Genomic DNA, 22,774 nt, shown 5'->3' with positions numbered 1-22,774 from the left:
TTATTCTGATGGCAAAACCGGTCGTGTGTACACGGCATAAGATTGCCCAGTATTTGACTCCATCTATCTTCCCATCAACTCTGACAAGCTTCCCTTTCCCTGCTGAAGAAAAGCATCCCCACACCATGTTTCACAGTGGGGATAGTGTGTTCAGGTCCCCCCCCCCCTGTTTTGCCTTTACATCAGGAGACTTCCATTATCATTCACGATCATTTCTGCAGCTCCCTGTTTACATTCAATGTTTTTCTGCTCCCTCCTGGGCTAATCTATCAGGGCAGGTTTAGCATTATTTGTTAAATTCGTTTAAACTGTTTTCTAAGAACTGAAGGTTCACCAATTAATCCACGATATGAATTTCCCATATACCTATGATTTGTATAATCTCTTCAGTTTGTAATATTTATTGTTAATAGTGGGTGAATGTTTGACTGACTGAGGGGTGTTGTTCGTGGTGATCACCTGTTTTATGATAACGTTATAATTTTATATTTATAGTGGAGGTATTTTGGTAACTTATATTTATTGTGGGTGGAATTTTTTGCTTTTTTCTAAATAAAGAATCCTGTTTAATATACTTAGTGGGTGTTCCTCCTTGAAGAATCCTTGTTTCCAGCCCTCCGGGGTTTCTTTCCTGCTCTCTTCCCATCCCTGGTTTTTTGTTTATTACATTGGTCTGATTCAGAGGAACTTGCCTTATTAGCCTCATCAGTATTTAATCATTTGAGCTATAGGCAATAGGCCCCCCTGCCCCTGGGTGAGTGTAGTGTTTTATATATTGATTAATTCTGTCTAGAAATTTTACACTCTTCTCACAAGAGATTGTATCTACAGACGGTATTTCCCTGACTAGTTTTTTCATTTTTTCTAAAGTGCAGTGTTAGTTTTCCGCCACACATAGCGTTTTGCTTTTAGGCCAAAAAATTTAATTTTGCTCCCATCTGACCATAGTACCTTCTGCTACATGCTTGCTGTGTCCCCCAAATGGCCCCCCCAAACTGCAAATGGGACTTCTTATGTCTTTCTTTCAACAATGGCTTTCTTCTTGCTACTCTTCCATAAAGGGCAGATTTGTGGAGTGCATGGCTAATAGTTGTCCTGTGGACAGATTCTACCACCTGAGCTGTGGATCTGTGCAGCTCCTCCAGAGTTACCATGGGCCTCTTGGCTGCTTCTCTGATTAATGCTCTAATTGCCCAGCTTTTTAGCTTAGGTGGACGGCCATACTCTTTCCATTTTCGGATGATGCATTGAACAGTGCTCCGTGAGATGTTCAAAGCCTGGGATAATTTTTATAACCTAACCCTGCTTTAAACTTCTTCACAACTTTATCCCTGACCTGTCTGGTGAGTTCCTTGGCTTTCATGATGCTGTTTGTTCACTAAGGTTCTCTAACAAACCTCAGAGGGGTTTACAGAACAGCTGTATTTATACTGAGATTAAATGACACACATTTACTAATTAGATGACTTCTGAAGGCAATTGGTTCCACTAGATTTTAGTTAGGGGTATCAGATTAAAGGGGGCTGAATACAAATGCACGCCACACTTTTCTAAAATGTTTTTGTAAAAAAATTAGAAAACTATTTATCATCTTCCTTCCACTTCAAATTATGTGCCACTTTGTGTTGGTCTATCAGATAAAATCTAAATAAAATACATTTATGTTTTGGGTTGTAACATAACAAAATGTGGAGAATGGAGAATTTTAAGGGATATGAATACTTTTTATATATATGTGTGTATACAGTTGTGAAGTTTACATACCCTGGAAATTTATGATTTCTTGGCCATTCTTCAGAGCATATGAATGATAACACAATAAAATATTTATTATCAATCAACTGCGTTTACTCTTTTTAAATCATAATGGCAACAGAAACTACCCAAATGACCCTAATCAAAAGTTGACATATCCCATTTGTTAATACTGTTTATATAATACCTATCCAATTCGCATAGGTGTGAACCCAGCCTGAAGAAATGACACTTTGCTACAATGTAAAGTAGTGAGTGTACAGCTTGTATAACAGTGTAAATTTGCTGTCCCCTCAAAATAACTCAACACAGCCATTAATGTCTAAACCTCTGGCAACAAAAGTGAGTACACCCCTAAGTGAAAATGTCCGAATTATGCCCAAAGTGTCAATATTTTGTGTGGCCACCATTATTTTCAAGCCTTTGGAGTCCTCTTCCACTCCTCCATGATGACATCACAGGGCTGGTGGATGAGTCCTGCTGTCTGTGTCAATAGATGCAGCAGCAGGACACGGGAGCGCCTCTCCCATGGGGCACTCGAGAAGAGGAGGAGCCAGGAGCGCCGCTGAGGGACCCCAGAAGAGGAGGATCAGGGCCACTCTATGCAAAACCAACTACACAGAGAAGGTAAGTATGACATGTTTGTTTGTTTTTTTGTTTTTTTTTCTTTTAAAACCTTTAGATATCCTTTAAGGGCAGAGGAGAGATCTGGGGTCTAATAGTCCCCAGATCTCCCAGTAAAGAGTACCTGTCACGGCCTTTGCTATCACAGGGGATATTTATACTGTGCTGTAAATAGCATGTGCAGGGCACAGAGCTGTAGAAGGTAGCCAGGAGATCCCACCCACCACAGGCTGCCTGCAGAAAAGTATGGGAGGGGTTGGAGACAAGCCCAGTCATCCTGCACAAGGAGAGAGAGCAGCAGTGACTGGTCTTTATTACAGGAAGCTCCAGTACAAAGTTTCACAATGGTTTACTGCACAGATCTGGAAGAAATATGCAAAGCACATCAAGTGTAAAAATCCAGAGACTCACAATGCTGCATCAGCAGTATTCTCTAAAACATAATGGAATGTAGTTGGGACATGTGAGATCTTTCTATAGCATTACCTAAAGATAAAGCAACTGGGTAGTTGCACTTGCCAAGTGGGCTTACAGTTATCATTAATGTACTTTCCTAATGTGCTTTCCTAATGCTTTACACACAATCAATCTATAACAATGAAATACTTTTGTTAAAGGTATTTTGCATTCTTGAAGAATGTGAACAGCATGAACATACTGCTTTAAAGGAAGAAATACAGCAAATTAAGGTAAAACAATTATGCAGTTACTTTTTTTTGGCACTTGTCTTATCTATAAATTAATATTTGTATTAACATTTATAATATAGTATCATAATATTGTATCTTGACAAAATGTTTATTTTTCAGAAACAAATTGAACAGGCAAAGTTAATATCGTTTCAAAAGAGGCACAGAATGCGCAAGGTGAGAGAAATATTTGTTATATAAGATTGATGTATTGCCCTGCTAACTATATTATTTTATGCCTTTATTTTTGTTCCTTGGCAAGTAGTCTACAATTAAAGTGGTTTTAAAGGCTGAAGGATTTTTTTTTTATCCTAACGTGATTGTAAAGTCTCATTTTAAAAAAAATAACAAACATGTCATACTTACCTGCTCTGTGCGGTGGATTTGAACAGAGCAGCCCAGATCCTCCTCTTCTCGGGTGCCTCTTCTGTGATCCTGGCCCCTCCCTCCTGTTGAGTGCCCCCACAGCAAACAGCTTGCTATGGGGGCACCCAAGCAGAGCTGCAGTGCTGTGTGGCCATTCAGACATGGAGCTGTGGTTTGGCCCCACCCCTCTCCCTCCTGATTGGCTAACTGACTTTGAGTGACAGCAGCGGGAGACAATGGCAGCAATGCTGTGTCTCAGCCAATCAGGAGGCAGAGTCCCAGACAGCCGAGACACTTGTGGACATCACTGGACAGAGATGGGGCTCCGGTAAATATTAGGGGGGCCGAGGAGGCTGCTGCACACAGAAGTTATTTTTATCTTAATGCACAGAATGCATTAAGATAAAAAACCTTCTGACTTTGCAACCCCTTTAATGCATTATATGTATTAAAAAAAAAAGACTTACCTAGGTAGATGCAGCATTGGCCAAATGCTACATCTGTCCCCTGCCAGCTCCAACACCGAGAACCAAGCGATCTGACAGCGCAGATCGCTTGGTTCTCACAGTCAGTCACCATTGTCTGCTCTGCCCTCTTCTCGCTCACTGGAGTGCTGGGCTGTGGAGGGGGTGGGAGTGGCTGGCTCAGGCTCTCAGCGGGCATTTGGGCAGATCCTGATCCCAGTGTCGTGATCTTTCCCAAGCCTGGACCGGCTCTGTGATGTCAGCGGACTGCAGCCCGCTGTCTGCTGAAAACGGGTCACAGGAGTGCAAAATGAACTGCACTCCTGTGATCCACAGGAGATGTACAGCCAAACAAGCTTTGGCTGTACTTCTCCTTTAAAAAACCTGCTGTGCCAAAGGATCCCCCCAGCCCTCCTGTATACTTACCCGAGCACGATCTCCATCCAGCAATGTGCATATGAGCAGTGGGCAGATTGATTGCAGTGGGATCCAATGGCTTCTGCTGCTGTCAATCAAATTCTGTGACAAAGTAGCGGGGGCAGGATGGAGCCACCTTGTCTGTGTCTATAGACGCAAAGAGGGTGGCTCAGGAGTGAGCCCGCACAAGTACCCACATAGAAAAAAAAAACAAGCTTTAGTATCACTTTAAAGTTATTTTGACAGATACTAAAACCATCAGTTGTGCATTCCTTATAATAATTAGATTTATTTTTCATATATAGTTAGCATAAGTAAACTGAGTGTATGCTGATCAGCCTTCGGTCATTCTCTGCACAGCGGCACTCTGAGAGAGGCAGGGGGGAGCAGCAATAACAGCAATTCGATTCTGCTGCATGTGCATAGGCTGACAGTAGGAGAGTAAATAGATATTATGATGTATCAGTGTGTTTCTTCTCCTTCATGGTCTAATCAGCAGGCTGGCAGTGGAAGGTCTAACAGAGAAACTGGTTTCACTTTCCTGACTGCCTCCTGGCGGGGTTGTAAACATCACTAAAGTGTCAGGACAAAATGTAAGATTCTTTGGCATATAAGACAGTTGACATACAGCACTTCTATTTCAGCTTTGTATCTAGCTGTTTGCCTGAACAACTACTTTAAGGAAAAACACTGGGTTGTATCTAAACTGGGGTATGGTACATTAAATGATCTGGATTGGAGGAGTGGAAGTAAGAGGAATATACAATTACATTTACCTTACCCCCAACTAGAATTCCTTACAAACCATGGTTCTTTTTTAATCTCTTTTTCCTGCCAATTTGTTCTTAAATATGTTTTTTCTTGTGTCCCTAAGTATCCTTATAACTATCCAGTAGTCATCAGTGGTGTTGATCTTTCTTTGAGTGTGTTTGAGGCACTTCCTATAGCTGACCATGAACTTTAGAGAATGGTTAGATATACACGCATGATGTGTGCACAGCTTCTATCCTAAACAAGAATTCTAGTATCACATGACAACGCATACATTTTATTTTAGGTTCAGAATTTCACATATTTGGGGGTTGCTTCTTTTGTGACTTTCGCTGGTTTTCCTGTAACTGGTCTATATACCATTCAAACATAGGGTTAGGCAATTTTCCAAATAAAACAAGGCAGAGATATAGAACATAGAATTTACAATCCTAATATATAAGCACTTTAAAAATGTTTTATGACTCATTTTTAAAAATGATACATTTGTGACAAAGGCATACTTCTCTCAGCACTATGCTTTGCCTTTACTAAATATCGAGGTCAGCACTTATGAATTTCTTTTGCTTTTGTTGCTTGTAAAAATATTTATGGTATTTCTTGTAAGGGTCATTTCAACCAAAACTGAAATTTTATTTTTTTGTAGTTTTGTAGTTTTTGTAGTTTTTTGCTTATCAGTTCAATTGCTCATCATTTTCATACGTAAGTGTTTTTGAGACTCACTAGTACCAATCTATAAACATGAATTCTCTGATTTACCTCTAAATGGCCATAACAAGGAGTGTCATATTTTACATTAATGTTACATTACTGAACTGTGCCTGAAGACTTTGTGGCTTTGGTAAGGAAGAGGAAGGGTTCATCAGTAGGAACATTTCAAAATTGGGGACAATGAAAATATTAGAAGCGAATACATGTTTAAACATACAAAGACCTATCCATGACCAAATATAATTGTTGGGTGGACTGCCCCTTTAAGTACCTTGCATCAAACTTTTTGGTAAAATCACTTGTACTAGAAATATACTGTAAAATGTGAATATATATAGCATTTTTCAGTATACATGCATTTACTTCACAGGCAGGTTGTTTATCATCATTGTGGAGGAAAGCTAGCTGTGTAGACACCAACATGAATATAATGAACTATATTTATTTTCAGAAACATTCATTATTACGAGATATTAAAGAAGCTTTGATTGGACCTCAGCAGCTGAAAACGGTAAGGATTATTTTAATGGATGGAAAAATTATCACGTTAGGGAATATCCTTTTCTCTCCTTCTCTCTCCTTCTCTTTCCCTTCCTCATTTCCCCTCCACCTTCTCTTGCCCAAATTTTCTCTTCTTTTCTTTTGCTTTCTTTATCATCTTCTAATACCTACCGTCATTTTGCCTTCCTTTTTTCTCACTTTGCTTTATCAACTGATGGGAAATATTTGTTTACATTTCAACAAAACTATCTTTCCTTACCATTACCACGACCACCTAAACGAAAAAGAAGAGATATTGTAGCATTGACAAGTGGCAGCAATATATCAAAATTTACTTCAACCCACCTTGATGCACTGCCTTAGTCAGGCCATAGTCAGTTCGAATCTCGGCCGGTTCAGCAGGATCGATCAATCAACTTGGGTACAACAAGCCTGCCAGATTCACTTGCGATTATCGCTAGCGGCTGCTATAGCTGCTAGCAATAATCACTGTCTTCTCCTGGCGCAGATGGTTTTCCTCATCTACACCCCCCCATCTACACCCCCCCCTCCCCATGGCCGGCCTTAAAGCAGATTCCCACCCATTTAAAACTCAGCAGCTACAAAAAGTGTAGCTGCTGATTTTTAATAAACAGACACTCACCTGTCTCACGGTCCAGCGATGCGGGCGCACAAAGCCTCGCTCCTCTCCCTCTCCGCGGCACCGGCATTGTAACTGTGGGTGCCCAGCTGTGGCTTCACAGCCGGGCGCCCACTGTGCATGCGTGAGCCATGCTGTGAATGGCCGGGCAATCACGTCACAGGTCCCAGAAGGTTGCAGGGAGAGAGGGGGATAGGTGAACTTCCTTCCGGCGCCGTGGCACCAGGGGAGGAAGTGGGAGCTGGGTGCCTGTCAAAACTGGGTACCCGCTCCCCCCCCCCACAAAAAATGACATGCCAAATGTGGCATGTCAGGGTGACACCAGTACTTAAAGTGGAAGTTCCATTTTTAGGTGGAACTCTAAGTTTAACCTACTTCTCCTGCTGAACTCAAGAGAGTAAAACAGTTGTCCCTATCAGACAATCTCCTTTCAAGATGCCTGATTTTTCAAGGTTTTGGCTTACACAACGCACGTGGTTTTGTATGCTACAAGCCAATCAGTTAACAAATCTTTAACACAAGGAGAAGGCTCTTGAAATTTTGTCTTGTGTCTGTAATGTTTAAATCTTATTGGTCTCAGCTAAAACAGCTGTCATTTCTTAAATAAGTGCACTTATCCTGTTACGTTAATTGAGCCTTATGTATGTTTCTAATTCTGATGTACTAATTCCCCTGTGTGCAGAATAGAGATTAATATCTCCTTCCAAAAACTAACAAAGACTTAAAAAAAAAAACCACACCCATATAAGCTCCTGCCTGGACCCACTGGCATGATGACCACTGCATCAGCCAGCCAAAGCTACTACTGTATGTAACCTGAAAGTGTATGGTCAGCCAAAAAACATTTTTTTAATTGCATTCTGGTGCTGTTGGAGCGTTTCTTCCTGTCTGGTAAAATGGAGTCCTGGATAGCAGTAAAAACCAGGCAAATGTTCTAACCCTGCATATCACAAAAATAAGCATAAGCTTATTTTGTGATTTATACTGTAGTTTCTTCTTTCATTTATCTTTTTTTTTTTTTTTTTTTTATGTTCTTTACCACAGGGTCTTGATTTTGTCAATGAAGACTTATGTATTTACATCCCACAAGAAAAAGAGTAAGTATTATTATAAAATAAACTTGCATCTTTATCTTCCCAGAGCGCTCAAAAAAACAAAAAAAAAATACTTTATGACTCAAGTTGTACAGTATAAAGCAGGGGTCTCCAAACTTTCTAAACAAAGGGCCAGTTTGCTGTCCCTCAGACTTTAGGGGGGCAGAACTGTGGCCAGTGGGAGTAAAAAATGCCCTTGTGTCAGAGGGAGTAAACAGTGCCCCATTGTTGCCATCAGGGAGGAGTAGTGCCCCATCCTTGGTGTCAGTGGGAGGAATAGTGCCCCATCCTTGGTGTCAGTGGGAGGAATAGTGCCCCATCCTTGGTGTCAGTGGGAGGAATAGTATCCCATCATTGGTGTCAGAGGCTGCCCATCAGTGGTAATAGTGAGAGGAATAGTCTTCCATTGTTGGCGTCAGTGGCAAGAATTATGCCCCCATTGTTGGTGTCAGTTGAAGGAATAATGTCCCAAGGGCCAGATAAACAAAAGCGAAAGGCCGCACTTTGGAGACCACTGGTATGGAGAAATATTAAGAATGTATGCATTATTTGTAAAAACAAATGATCATACAGACCCTATTATACTAAATATTTGTAGTGAGGTGCCTAAAGAGAATTGGCTATTAAAAAAAACTGCTGCAGGTATAAGGGACAGACACCTAGGGATGCATGCACATATCTGCACCAATGAATATAACTAAAGTTAATGTTGTATCTTCAAAATATGTTTATGTGGTACAGTTGTGTGGTACTGCTCATTAGTGATCTGCTAATTGATGTTTTGCTATACTCATTTTTAGAATGAACCGAAGAGACTCAAAAGAGGAGGATGAGAAAGAAGAGAAAGAAGAGGAAGAAGAGTCCACTGGAAGATGCCTGCGATTGCTGAAGCTCAGCTGGAGAAAATAGATGTTCTAAAAATTAAAGTATTGATATTCCATCCAACATTGCTGGTGGTTATAAACAAATTTACCAGTCACAGTATAGAAGATATTAAAGAATACCAACAGCTAAAAATAACCTAAAGGCTCAAGTTTTTTTTTACCTTCATGCCTTTTATGCATGAAGGTAAAAAAAACCTTCTCTATGCAACAGCCCCCCCAGCCCCCCTAATACTTACTTGAGCCCTTTTTCAATTCAGTGATGTGCCTCAGCTCTCTGGGGACTCTCACTCCTCATTGGCTGAGGCAGCAACAGGAGCCATTGGCTCCCGCTGCTTCAATCACAGCCAGTGAGCCAATGAGGTGAGAGAGGGGGTGGGCTGAGCCACAGCTCTGTGTGTGAATGGACACCACCACTCAGGAGTGAGCCTGTTTGGGTGCCCCCACAGCAAACTGCTTACTGTGGGGGCACACGGCACAGAGGAAGAGTTTAGGAGCACCAGCGGGGGACCCGAGAAAAGGAGGATCCAGGCTGCTCTATGCAAAACCGCTGCGCTGGGCTTGACATTTCAGAGAGCACAAACAAATGTGACAGGATTTCCCAAATGCCTTGAATGTTTTTTATTGAGTTTTTTTTCGAGAAAAAGGTACAAAATAAAAATGACAACACTAATACAAAAGTACCCAAAGCTTGGCAGTGGGAGAATGTCATCATCATCTTCCACCCAGGAATGTAACTGTTTTTTGAGACCGTTAAATTGATGGGTTTAGCTCCTTTTGAACACAAGGATAAGGATCTTCATTTTAGCTATTTGACTGTATTTTGAAATCTCATTGGACTCCGCTTAAAAATGACTGTTATTTTTAAGTATACTTATCCTGTTAGATTTGTTACTGTATAGTTCACATACTAAAGTAAATGAAGTTATTTTCTGGTTTGGCAGAAATATTTGAAACATTTAATTTCATTGTTGTATAGATGAGGCCTCTTGCATACAGCAAGTGAGCCGTGCAATGTAAATATTCAATGTGTCTCACGAAGCCGAAGTGCAGCATACAGCCTGCCTTAGACATTAATGGTTGTGCTTGGCTGTACTTAGATATATGATGTGCTAATGTACAGCCACGAACAGCCATTGATGCCTAAGGGAGGCTGTACTCTGCACCGAGGCTCAACTGCCTTTGTGCATGAGGCCTTATGTGACTGAAGCAGTCATAGCAAATGCATCCTGAGTGCACTTAGGTGTATTTAATGTCTCAGGAAAATGAACAATGATGAGATGCCAAGTGCAGTAACCACCAGCAACCAGAATTCCCCTTTACTAAGTTGTCAGAATAACAAAACATAAATGCTGACTGATTAGTTGCTACAATTTACATACAAATTGCTTTTTGGTATATTAAATATTTCAGCTTGGTGTTATACCATGAGAAAAAATTAGACATTTTAAATGGTCAAAATTGTGGTGGATTTACCATTTAAACAAGCTTTGAAAGGTCAGATTTTTTTCTAGAATGACTGAAACTTTCTATGTAATCAAAAAAGGGGAGTGGAAACTAACCAGAGATATTTGGAGTCCCAGCAATCTTTGTCAAATCCCAATTATAGACATATTTAGAAAGAGTGCCCCAGGGATATTATGGACAAAGAAAAATAGTAGGGCAGGGTACACCAAGAAAAGGTGACATGATATAAAAGTCTAACAGTTTTATTTGTACAAAAAAGGTTTAATTAACAACAGTAATATGTGTATTCAAAAACACCTAAAAACAATTGATAGAACACATGTCAAATAATGAAAGCTGCTAAATTTTGACACCAAGGTTCCAGACTTTGAGTCAAATCAATATGATGTATAGACCAAGATTCCCAACATGTTTCGGAAAACGGGGGAAGGGAAGGGTTTTCATAGACGTATATTTTTCCTTCCTCAGGGGTTATATGTAAGCATATGTCAATATCAATATTGTAACAATTTAAATAACATTTTTAACATTTTAACGTTTACCTTTACATTGATTGGTTTGGCATAGCAACAAAATGGCATATATGGAGAAATGTATTTTGTACTCACAGCTCTGTGTTCTCTTTGCAAACACTACATGTCAATAAAGTAGATGAAAACGTCAGGTCTCAAATTCTGCTGAACTGCATTTTCATACCCATAAATTGTTGAATAGATATGGCTGTGTATTTCAAAGAGCTAGTCACAACAGTTTGGAAGCCCTCTGTGTGTATTTGCATGCAGACCAAACTGACTGCAGCTAGATGGATGTGAGCAGATTAAGTAGCCGCCTCGGAGCGATGCATCAATGCTCGCAAGGATCACCCCTCAAAGAACGGAGGAAGGAATGAAAAAGGTGTATATCACGGCTGCCGACACATCAGTGGGCAGAATGACTGGACCAGATGGAGGTGTCCAGTGCGCATGCGCGGGGGGAACAACTGTCTCCACAAAAGCGCTCGACAAAACAACTCATGAGGGAAACTGCCCCTGAGTGGCTCAAAGGCCAATAAGGGGCTCCTGTGTGTCGGGGAGCCTCGATGGATCACAGGGGGTGGGAACAAATAAATCTGCAAAAGATTATAATGTACATAAGGGGTAATGCAGCAAATTCTTTTGAACCTTAGGTTATCGTCTGTACATTTTCAATCTTGTTCATTATTATCCATATAAGACAGTGTCTGTAACAAAAAAACACAAGAAGTATAATCACAGTATAATTATAACAGTACAACATATCAAATGGTTGTGTATTAGGGCAGACACCGAAGGAGGATACACAAGGCGGAGCACAGAACAGTACATAATGCTATAAATTAAACACTTTAATGTCATAATCATATTAAAATCGTGGGGAGGATGGAAAGCAGAGAAAAGAAAAATATATACAGAAGGCCATACAAACATCTAGGCATAGCAAGGCTAGATGAAATAATTATTGGAGGATCTTCAAGTCTATATTCGCCTATATAAATATGTTTATTCTAAGACAGACATTTATCCTTTTATGGGCAGGCTACAAATCTCTCTCAAAAGACCCAGAAGAAAAGCCCAGTAAAAAGGGCTTGAAATTAAAGGCCTCGTCGAGGCCAGGTGGTAATGTTGCATTTAGATTTGATATCCACCTCAGTTCTCGTTGTAGGAGGAGCTTATTAAAATCTCCTCCACGGGAGCTGGGGTGTATCCGATCCAAGACCAAGACTGTTATTTTTGGACAATTGCCACTATGAGTTTGTAGGACATGTCTGCCAAGAGGCAGATCGGGGTTACTTGTCTGCACAGCTTTAATATGGCAGTATAATCTTTGCCATAACTTCTGGGTGGTCTTTCCCACATAAAAGTAGTTACAACTGCATAGTAGGAGATGGACCATTCTAGTAGTTTGGTAATTCGAAAAGTGTTTTGGAGTGAGTCGCATTCCATTTGGTAAATATATATCTTTTCTAGAATCCATATATTTGCAATATGTGCAAGAACCACATGGATAGGTTCCTAGTGTCTTGCATGGATCTCCTCTTCTTTATCCCCGAAACTCACTTTTTACTAAAAGATCACCCACAGAGGTAGCACGTCTGTATGTCATAGTGGGGGCGGGAGGTACAAATGGTCCTACCATAGGGTCTGAAGTTAAAAGGTGCCAGTACTTTTTGCAGATTTGTGTTACCTGGGCATGGTCATTGGAATAGGTTGTAATAATTCGATGGTCACTATCTGGGGATTTGATTTTTTTGTTTTCTTGGGGTCAATAAATCATGTCTGTTATTGGTTTCTGCACGATTGAATGCCTTTTTTAGGCATTTATGGCTGTAGCCTCTTTCTAAAAGACATTGTTTTAAATTATTTGCTTCACGTTTGAAGTCTAAGTGTTTCGAGCAATTGAGTTTCATTTGCAGATATTGCCCATAAGGGATGGACTCAACAAGAGGTCTTGGATGAAAGCTGGACGCGTGCAGAATAGTGTTTCCTGCGGTGGATTTTCTGATTAGTTTGCAAGAAAGCATATTGGTGTTATCTTTAAATATCTCGACATCCAAAAAGGTGATTTTGGATGTGTCCGAAAGCATAGTAAATTTTAAATTAAATTCATTTTTATTCAGGACCAGCAGGCACTCGTCCAGCAATTGTCGAGATCCATCGCAGACGAAGAAAATGTCATCTATGTACCACATAACAGCGTGGCACAGGTACATAGAGAGATCCTTGTTGCCAAAAATGGCGCGCTTCCACTCCCCCAGGTGCAGATTGGCATAGTTGGGGATCACAACTACCCTGTACCTGGAGGAAAAATCGATCGTCAAATGAGAAGACATTATGTCTTAATATGTATTCCAAGGAAAGAAGTATGAAGTAATTGAATGAACTCTCATGGTGGCTGGTTTGGGAGAGGATCTTTTGAATGCATGCAAGTCCCTTGGAGTGCGGTATCGAACTGTAGAGAGCCTCTACGTCGACACTTACAAGTATGCATTCCTTGGAGACTTGTACACCTTCAATGATTTGCAGCAGATGGATGGTGTCGCCAATGTAGGACGGTTTTGAGAGAACGAAGGGTTTAATATGTTCGTCCACTAAATGTGACATTGTATTATTCTCCTCATTATGACTTCTTTAAATATGCAGTGCTCAGAAGAAAGTTAATAGCATTATTTATTCTCGGCTATAAATAACCCGATTATTATAAATAATTATTATTATATTATTATTATTATTATTATAAATAAATAATCCTTTACTGAGTTTAAAGTTGTGCCGAGATTATAGACATTTAAGTATTTACATATCCTTAACAACCCTCAGCTTTAAAATAATCCCTCAATGACCTCTGTAGTTGCAGGCACTGTGGAACAATTCAGCAGAGGTACTGAAAGTCCTTCAAGAGATTCTTTCAGCAACTCGACTCACCTTGCTCTTCCCTCACAGGGCACTTACTTACACTGGGAGAGGAAGAAAGGGGGGCTGAGCTGCTGAATGAAGAACCTCAGTGTCTTGTTGTAAACATTGATGCCTAATTGGTCCACAGTGCCTGCAGCTACTGAGGTTAGTGAGGGCCTTTTCATTTTAATAGGAGATAATAGTACTATATGTCTTTGTCATAATATGCTTCATTGCCAGTGGTGTAATCATAAAAAGGTGACAGAGCTAGAAAAATGGGAACAAGGGTGTGTCATGTTAAAGTGGGTATGGCTTAGGAGGGAATTAAAGGATGTTTGACTTAATCACAATGGGCCTGCTACACTTAACCCCCACTATTTGCCACATACATTATTTAAACTGCTTGCTCTTCACACAGCCATGTAATTATAGTCATGCAAATGTAGACACAGGGAGTTCAGTGCTTGACCTGAATTCTAATCTGTACAAAACAGAGGACTACAGGTAAAGCTGATATTCCTGTTTAAGTGAATGAAACATTCAGAAAGTTCTCACAGTATACAGCTGTTGGTACATCTAAGGGTCACCATACACGTTACAATCTGACTGTTCAATCCTTGTCCATCAACTTTAGATTTAGGCTGTGTTCACACTATGTAGGGCACAGCAGGGGCTCCGATGCGTCCTCGTTCACCGTTTCAGGTCCGAATTTTTGCCTGAATTCAGAACTGAAATGGAGCCAAAGACACACAGGACCCTTCTGCTGTGCGCTCTGTGGCCACCCCAGAGATGTGTGAACCGGCTCCATTGAGAGCCAGTCACAGTCTCCTGTCATGCAAATTGGATGCGGAGAAACCTGCATCCAATTTGCATAAGTGTGAACCCAGCCCTTACCAAAATTATGTAACAATGAGGACCTACCACATCTATCCAATCCATTTTAATCCAATCAGGCAGGCCCTTGCACTACATAATTGTTAGTAGATGTAAGGGAGATTGTACAATCAGATTGTAATGTGTGCAGTGAGCTTAAGGGCTTATGCAGACGGCTGCCAGAGGGCTGTACAACATCTAGAGTCTCCGTAGAAACTGCTGTGTACTGCCACCCATAGATAAAAATTTTAAAGATGCATCTGTACACAGTTATGTGCCAGGGGTGTGTGAGGCCCGGTTTACACTTGTGCGATGCGAAAACAGCGAATCCACTGCGGGTTCCCACATCGCACCGACTCGCATGTCAGTTCACACTGCCATATGCGAATCGCTGGGGAGTGTCAATACATTGTCAACGACACCCCCAGTTCAGCTTGCATATCGCACTGCGAACTGACAGTTCGGACAGGAATCGGATCGTACATGTGTGAACACATGTGCGATCCGATTCTGGTCCGAACAGAAAAAAGGGTCCTGTGCGTGTTTGGACCGAATGCGGTGTGATATCAGCCATACTATCTGTATGGCTGATATCGCACCGCACAGACATCGCATGTAATGTGAACAGCAGTGCGCTGCAAATTACATGCGATGTCTGGCATCGCACAAGTGTGAACCGGGCCTAAAGCACACCCTGACACACAGACGTATGCTCCATTAAATCTGTCTGTATACATGCTTTACGCAACCCCCAGCAGATAACCGCATCCTCTTTCTTCAAATTGCTGCCTATAGGTGGCTGTACAGGTATTGGGAAAGTTTTTATGGAGACTGTAAAGCCTCTTACAGCCATTTGCATATGCCCTAAAGAAATCCTACAGAGAGAGACCATCACAATGTAACCATAAACATTTTTTGTTATATAAACCACAACGATATACGCAGGTATTATAAACTTACAACAGAGCTAAACAAAATTTTTATGCAATGGAACATTGACTACATTGACCACATACAGCCCTGAACTCATAATAGCAGATAAACACCAGCAAAAATACACAAAAAAGGGATCGAAGTCTTTACCAAGTAACTGGAGACCTGTTAGTTTAACATCTATAGTCGGGAAGATACTGGAGAGTTTAATAAAAGACCACATAGACGAGTTCTTGCTAGAAAAAAATATTTTAAGCAACAGACAGCATGGATTCATAAAAGGCAGAAGTTGTCAAACAAACCTGATTTCTTTTTATGAGGAGGCAAGTAAAACCTTGGACAGAGGGGTGGCTGTGAACGTGGTATACTTGTATTTTGCAAAAGCGTTTGACACAGTTCCCCACACACGGCTCATGTGTAAGGTAAAGTCTACAAGCTTGGAAAGATCAGTTTGTAAATGGATAGAAAACTGGCTTAAAGACAGAATTCAGAGAGTAGTGGTTAATGATTCTTATGCCGTCTACACACGGGTGGACTTTTCGACCGGACTGGTCCGACGGACCAAATCCGGTGGACAATTCGACCGTGTGTGGGCTCCATCGGACCTGCAGCGGACTTTATCGGTCAAAAATCTGACAGACTTTAGATTTGGAACATGTTTCAAATTTGTCCGACGGACTCGAGTCCGGTCGAAAAATCTGCTCGTCTGTATGCTAGTCCGATGGACGAAAACCCATGCTAGGTCAGCTATTGGCTACCGGCTATCAACTTCCTTATTTTAGTCCGGTCGTACGTCATCACGTACTAATCCGTCGGACTTTGGTGTGATCGTGTGTAGGCAAGTCCGTTCGTTCAAAAGTCCGTCGGAAGTCCATCAAAAGTCCGTTGGAAAGTCCGTCGGACCAGTCCAGTCGAAAAGTCCGCCCATGTGTACAAGGCATTACTCTGAATGGTCTAAGGTTATCAGTGGTGTACCCCAGGGTTCAGTGCTGGGACCCTTACTTTGTAATATCTTTATAAATGATATAGGGTCTGGGATTAAAAGTACCATTTTAATTTTTGCAGATGACACCAAGCTTTGCAGTGGAATAAAGTCCTTACAAGATGTCTCCAATTTACAAGCCAACCTCAATGCACTATTTCATTGGGCAACTTTGTGGCAAATGAGGTTTATCCGCTTGCCGACCAGCGCACACCGATGTACGTCGGCAGAATGGTGCTGGTAGGCAAAAGAGCGTACAGATACGTCCCCTTTAAGAAGCGGTGTCGCGGGCACGAGGCTCCGCGATCATGTCACGGAGAGGTAGAATGGGGAGATGCTTTTGTAAACAAAGCCTTTCCCCATTCTGCCTAATGACAGGACAGTGATCACAGCTCTCTGTCATCGAGAGAAGTGACCACTGTCCTGTGTGTTGAAGTCCAGCCCCTTCACAGTTAGAATCACTCCCTAGGACACACTTAACCCCTTCACTGCCCACTAGTGGTTAATCCCTTCACTGCCAGTGTCATTTACACAGTAATCAATGCATTTTTATAACATTGATCACTGTATAAATGACAATGGTCCCAAAATAGTGTAAATAAGTCCAATGTGTCCGCCATAATGTCGCAGTTCTGATAAAAATCGCAGATCGCCGCCATTACTAATAAAAAAATAAATAAAAAAATGCCATAAAACTATCCCCTATTTTGTAGACGCTATAAATTTTGCGCAAACCAATAAATATAAGCTTATTGTGATTTTTTTAACAAAAATATGTAGGAGAATACATATCAGCCTAAACTTAGGGAAAAAAATTTAGGGGGATATTTATTATAGCAAAAAGTAAAAAATATTGAGTTTTTTTCAAAATTGACGCTTTTTTTTTTTATAGTGCAAAAAATTAAAACCACAGAGGCGAATAAGTACCACCAAAAGAAAGCTCTATTTGCGGGAAAGAAAAGGACGTCAATTTTGTTTGGGTATAACGTTGCATGACCGCGCAATTGTCAGTTAAAGCGATGCAGTGCCGAATCGCAAAAAGTGCTCCGGTCAGGAAGGGGGTAAAATCCTTTCTTGTATTATGAGAGGTATGGACTCCAGAGAGAGAGAGATATCATTTTGTCCCTGTACAAATCATTAGTAAGACCTCATCTGGAATATGCAGTTCAGTGTTGGACACCAGTTTTTAAAAAGGATATTGGAGAACTGGAGAAAGTGCAGAGAAGGGCAACCAAATTGATGAGAGGCAAGATGGGCTCAACTACGAGGAAAGATTAGAGAAACTGAATTTATTCTCTCTTGAGGAGAGGAGATTAAGGGGGGATATGATCAACATGTACAAATACATAAGGGGTCCTTATAGTGAACTTGGTGTTGAGTTATTCACTTCAAGATCATTACAGAGGACAAGGGGGCACTCTTTGCGTTTGGAGGAAAAGAGATTTCATCTCCAAATGCGGAAAGGTTTCTTTGCAGTAAGAAGTGTAAAAATGTGGAATAGACTCCCTCCAGAGGTGGTTGGCCAGCTCAGTAGATTGCTTTAAAAAAAGCCTGGATTCTTTCCTAGGTGTACATACAGTTGTGCTCAAAAGTTTGCATACCCTGGCAGAAATTGTGAAATTTTGGCATTAATATTGCAAATATGACTGATCATGCCAAAAAACTGTCTTTCTTTTTCATACATCATGGGACACAGAGTTAGGCTAATATTCATTACCTACTGGGTTATACGCCATCTCTAGGTGAATGGGCACTGGTAGACAATATCTTAGACAGGAAGTGATGCCCTATATAACCCCCTCCCACACAGGAAGTACTTCAGTTTTTTTTACCAATGTCTGCAAGGTGGATGGGCACGTTTGTTTGTGCTCTCTGAGCTCTATATGCTTAGATAAATGGTACCTGAGCTCGCAAAGAAGACACAAGATCCTGCGAGGTTTTGCCTGTAATGCGACCTCCAGGTGCTGGACATTGTGAAGTGGATTCCTGGACACCACAGTGCTAAGGCATTCCTGCAGGGTGCTGTACAGGTCCAAGGGTGTGGACCCTAAACATGAAAAGGGTACCCAGTCCTTGAAGGTCCTCAAGTGACAAGGAAACCGTCGTGATGGGTGAAGATTGGACTCTTAGTTTCTAAGCTGCCCTGCGCCTGGACGGGTAATTGAAACCCCTTTATTTACTTATTGTGGGGTGTCCCAGTGATTGTAACAATCAGTCAAGCTAGCTACAGGCTGGACACCTGTGTGCAGTGACCATACAGGAAAGTTTTGGGCTTGCTGTGGGTGTTTGCAAAGTGTACCTTTTTTGCTTGTGTCTGGCTGTTGTTTACCTGTATGATGGCGCACGATGGTGAGCCATTTCGTCTCTTGGTTCGCCATGGCGCATGTGCATTCGCAAGAGCGCTGCTGTGCTCAGCAGTTTGTTTGGCGGCCATGGCACACATGGTGGAGCCGCAAATGCGCAGTAGCCTTTATCTGGGCGCACAAAGATTCGCGGCATACACGAATACAGCCACGCCCATTCGCCAGGACCGCTCATGTGCATGCGCATGCATGGGCAGAATGTTCCGGCGCACAGCCAGCTTATTTAAGCTGTGTATGCCAAGCATGCGGTGCTTCCAGAAGGCAGCTGTGGGACAGAGAGCAGGCTCTGAACCAGGCATTTGCAGCGGTTCATTTCTCCTTACCCGGGTCACGTGAGTCACAAGGTGTTGCTTGACAGGCTAAAGGTGCTTAGCAGGATTGTTGCATAGGGGCTTGGTGTGCCTTATCAAAGGGTCTCCCTTTATGAGGTGTGTTAATACTACACCCAGGTACTCTCTTTTTTTGGCTTGTAAATGTCTTCAAAAAAGAGGAGCGGGACTAAACACTACAGGGAAGGGCACACCTATGTCGTCAGTAGTTCCTGATGAACCTAGTCGTATCCCTAGTGTTGGATCCCCTGAAGGACCAGAGGCTTCCAGGCAATCTGAGCTGCTGCTCCTATCTGGTATTGTGCCTGCTGTCAATGCTACTGCTTCACACTTTATCACCAGCGATGAACTGTCCTTGGCCCTAGCCGGGTTAGAGCACAGGATTGCTGACATCCCGCAGGGTGACAAGAAGCATTACAAATCCCCCTCCCCGTAGCCTCCTAGTTTGGAGCAGGAATGGGTTAAGGATGGGGAAGAGCTAAAAGCTCAGGATTCTGTGGACGGCCTGGCGGATGAGTCTGCTTCTGAGCAATCTGGACAAGAAGATATCCAGTTGATGTCTGTGTCTCAGTCGCAGAGGCTTTTGATCCAGACTCTTACAGAGATGGTTCGAGTGCCTTTAAGTTGCCTGTTGCAGAGGTTACTGAGCCCCCCTGGTCTTCTTTGGGGTCCCTGAGGCCTCTTCAGGCCGCACAGGCTTTTCCCTTACACCCTCTGTTGGAACAGGCAGTGTATGCTGTTGGGAACATCCTGACAGGATTTTTGTTTCTCCTAAGAGGTTTTCCCTTTTATATCCCATGGATGAAAAGTTTGTTAAGAAGTGGAGCATGCCAGCCTTAGATGCAGCAGTCTCTTCCTTAAACAAGAAATTAACTTGTCTGGTAGATAAGGCACAGGGCTTGAAAGACCCTGTTGATAAGAAATTGGAGTCATTATTAAAAGGCCTCCTTTTCTTTGGCCAGTTCAGCTATTCAGCCAGCTGTTGCAGCAATCGGTATCTGCCAGTCCGTAAAGGATCAGGTCAAACGGTCTGACAGGGTTAACCAGGAGGATGATCTGGCTGAAAATAAGACAGATATTCCTGAGCGCTGTTTTGCTGTTGACGCCTTAAAAGGTTCAATACAGCAGGTTTCTCGTTTGGCTCTTGTCTGTACATATGCGCAGACTTATGTGGCTTAAGAAGTGGTCAGCCGAGCCTCCTTGGAAAAAGTTATTGTCAGGTTCCCCCTTTCCTGGGGAACGTTTTTTTTGTTGATCACTTGGACATATATCCAAAAGATTTCCAGAGGGAAGAGTTCTCTATTTCCTGTGAAGAAAAGCACCAGGCGTCCCTCAGGTGTCTCAGCGCCAAGACAGTTCTGCGGCCAACAGGGCGCTAGAGCCAGGGGCAAGCCGCAAGGCCAGAAAAAGCCTTGGGTTCAAAACCCTTCTAAACCCAGCACCAAGCCCTCCTTTTGAGGGGAAGCCCCCACTCTATCAGGTGGGGGGAAGGCTGTGCACTTTGCGGACACTTGGAGAACAATGGTTCAGGACGTGTGGGTCACCTTAACTATATCCCACGGTTACAAGCTGGAGTTGCAGGGGGTTCCCCCTCAGAGGTTTCTAAAATCCAGCATTCCCTCGGATCCTCCAAAAAGAAACTTATTGTTTCAGGCACTACATCATTTAGTGCATCATGGAGCGATTGTACAGGTTCCTGCATCTGAAAGGGGTGCGGGGTTTTACTTGAACCTGTTTACGGTTAAAAAAACAAACGGGGACACAAGGCCCATTTTGGATCTAAGATCCCTGAACCAGTATCTACCAATCTAGTCCTTTCGGATGGAGTCTGTACGCTCAGTAGTAGCCTCACTCCAGATGGGAGACCTTCTAGCCCCCATCGATATAAAGGACGCGTATTTACACATACCTATCTTTCAGCCTCATCAGAGGTTCCTGCGATTTGCAGTAGAGGAACATCATTTTCCGTTTGTGGCTCTACCCTTCGGGCTTGCCACAGCTCCCTGGGTGTTCACAAAGGTCCTAGCACCAGTACTGGGTCTTTTAAGGGCCCGAGGGATCTTGGTGCTCGGGTATCTGGATGACCTCCTGCTCAGAGATCTCACAATACTAGCTCTAGAACAGGGCATAACCTGCACAATGCGGTATTTGGAAAGCTTAGGCTGGATCATCAATACCAAAAGTCAACCTTGAGACCAGCTCAAAGTCTGAAGTATTTAGGTCTGATCCTAGATACGGTCCAAGCAAGGATATTTTTGCCACCTGTAAGGATCTGTGTACTGAAGGATCGGGTACGTCAGATAAGGGGCAACAGACAACCCTCCATTCGGCTCTCTATGAGTCTTTTAGGAAGGATGGTGTCCTCCGTCGAGGCAGTGCCCTATGCCCAGTTCCATTCCAGGCCCTTTACAACAAGACATAGTGTTGGCTTGGAACAATAGAGGACAAGCCCTGGATTTTCCAATGTTCTTATCTCTTCGGGCACGCTTAAGCCTAAACTGGTGGTTGCAGGATCAGAACCTGCTAAAGGGAAGATCCTTCCTCCCGGTAACTTGGAGTACTGACCACAGATTTCAGTCTCTCAGGCTGGGGAGCGACCCTAGAGGGGCTCACAGCTCAGGGGAAATAGTCAAGGACAGAACAGATCCTGCCCATCAACGTCCTGGAGTTACAGGCAGTACGTCTGGCCCTACGGTCCCGGACAATGGAGCTTCAGGGCTGCCCTATCAGGGTTCAGTCAGACAATGCCACTGCAGTGGCCTATATAAACCACCAAGATGGTACCAGGAGTCATTCAGCTCTGAAGGAGGTGAACCACGTACTAGCCTGGGCAGAGAGACATGTGCCGATTCTATCAGCAGTCCATATCCTGGGAGTAGAGAACTGGAAGGCAGATTATCTTAGCCGCCAGCAGATCTGCCCAGGGGAATGGTCCCTACACCCAGGAGTGTTCCAGGAAATTTTCCAGTGTTGGGGATGGCCAGAGGTTGACCTATTGGCATCCAGGTTTAACAACAAGCTACAGCAGTTTGTGTCCCGAACAAGGGATCCTCTATCAATTGGAGCAGATGCTCTGGTGGTTCCATGGAGCCAGTACTCCCTGGTTTATGCTTTCCCCCCTCCTTCCACATTTGTTGCACATGATTCGGAGAGGGGGGCTCCAGTCATTCTGGTGGCACCAGCCTGGCCCAGGAGATTGTGTGACTGACAATAGATGAGCCATGGGCGCTTCCACGTCGCCCAATCTACTGTCTCTAGGTCCTATCTTCCACCCCAATTTACAGTCTCTAAATTTGACGGCATGGCTGTTGAAGGACCGTGGCATCTCGGGACCAGTGATGTCTACCCTAGTAAATGCTAAAAATGCTGTCACTAGGAAGATATATCATAAGGTCTGGAAGACTTATATTGCTTAGTGTGAAGCCAGAAAATGGCATCTTCGGAAATACGTGATTGGGAGAATTCTCTTTTTTCTACAGTCAGCTGTGGAAATCAGATTGTCTT

At 42.6% G+C, this 22,774-nt stretch overlaps 1 protein-coding gene across 1 annotated transcript in view; it reads left to right on the top strand.

The window, feature by feature from the left end:
* LOC141128134 (uncharacterized) overlaps positions 1-11,052 on the top strand; it is a 48,676-nt gene extending 37,624 nt beyond the window's left edge. The window contains exons 6-10 of the mRNA XM_073615230.1: positions 2,997-3,068; positions 3,189-3,245; positions 6,249-6,308; positions 7,983-8,035; positions 8,833-11,052. Coding sequence (XP_073471331.1) covers positions 2,997-3,068; positions 3,189-3,245; positions 6,249-6,308; positions 7,983-8,035; positions 8,833-8,941 — 351 coding nt within the window. The 3' untranslated portion in view covers positions 8,942-11,052. The remainder of the gene's footprint in view (positions 1-2,996; positions 3,069-3,188; positions 3,246-6,248; positions 6,309-7,982; positions 8,036-8,832) is intronic.
* The last annotated feature ends 11,722 nt before the right edge of the window (positions 11,053-22,774 follow it).

This window comes from Aquarana catesbeiana, linkage group LG02 (assembly GCF_042186555.1).
Source record: "Aquarana catesbeiana isolate 2022-GZ linkage group LG02, ASM4218655v1, whole genome shotgun sequence".
Taxonomy (NCBI): Eukaryota; Metazoa; Chordata; class Amphibia; order Anura; family Ranidae; genus Aquarana; species Aquarana catesbeiana.
The sequence above is the reverse complement of the archived record's forward strand: the minus strand, read 5'-3'. Positions and strand labels throughout refer to the sequence as shown.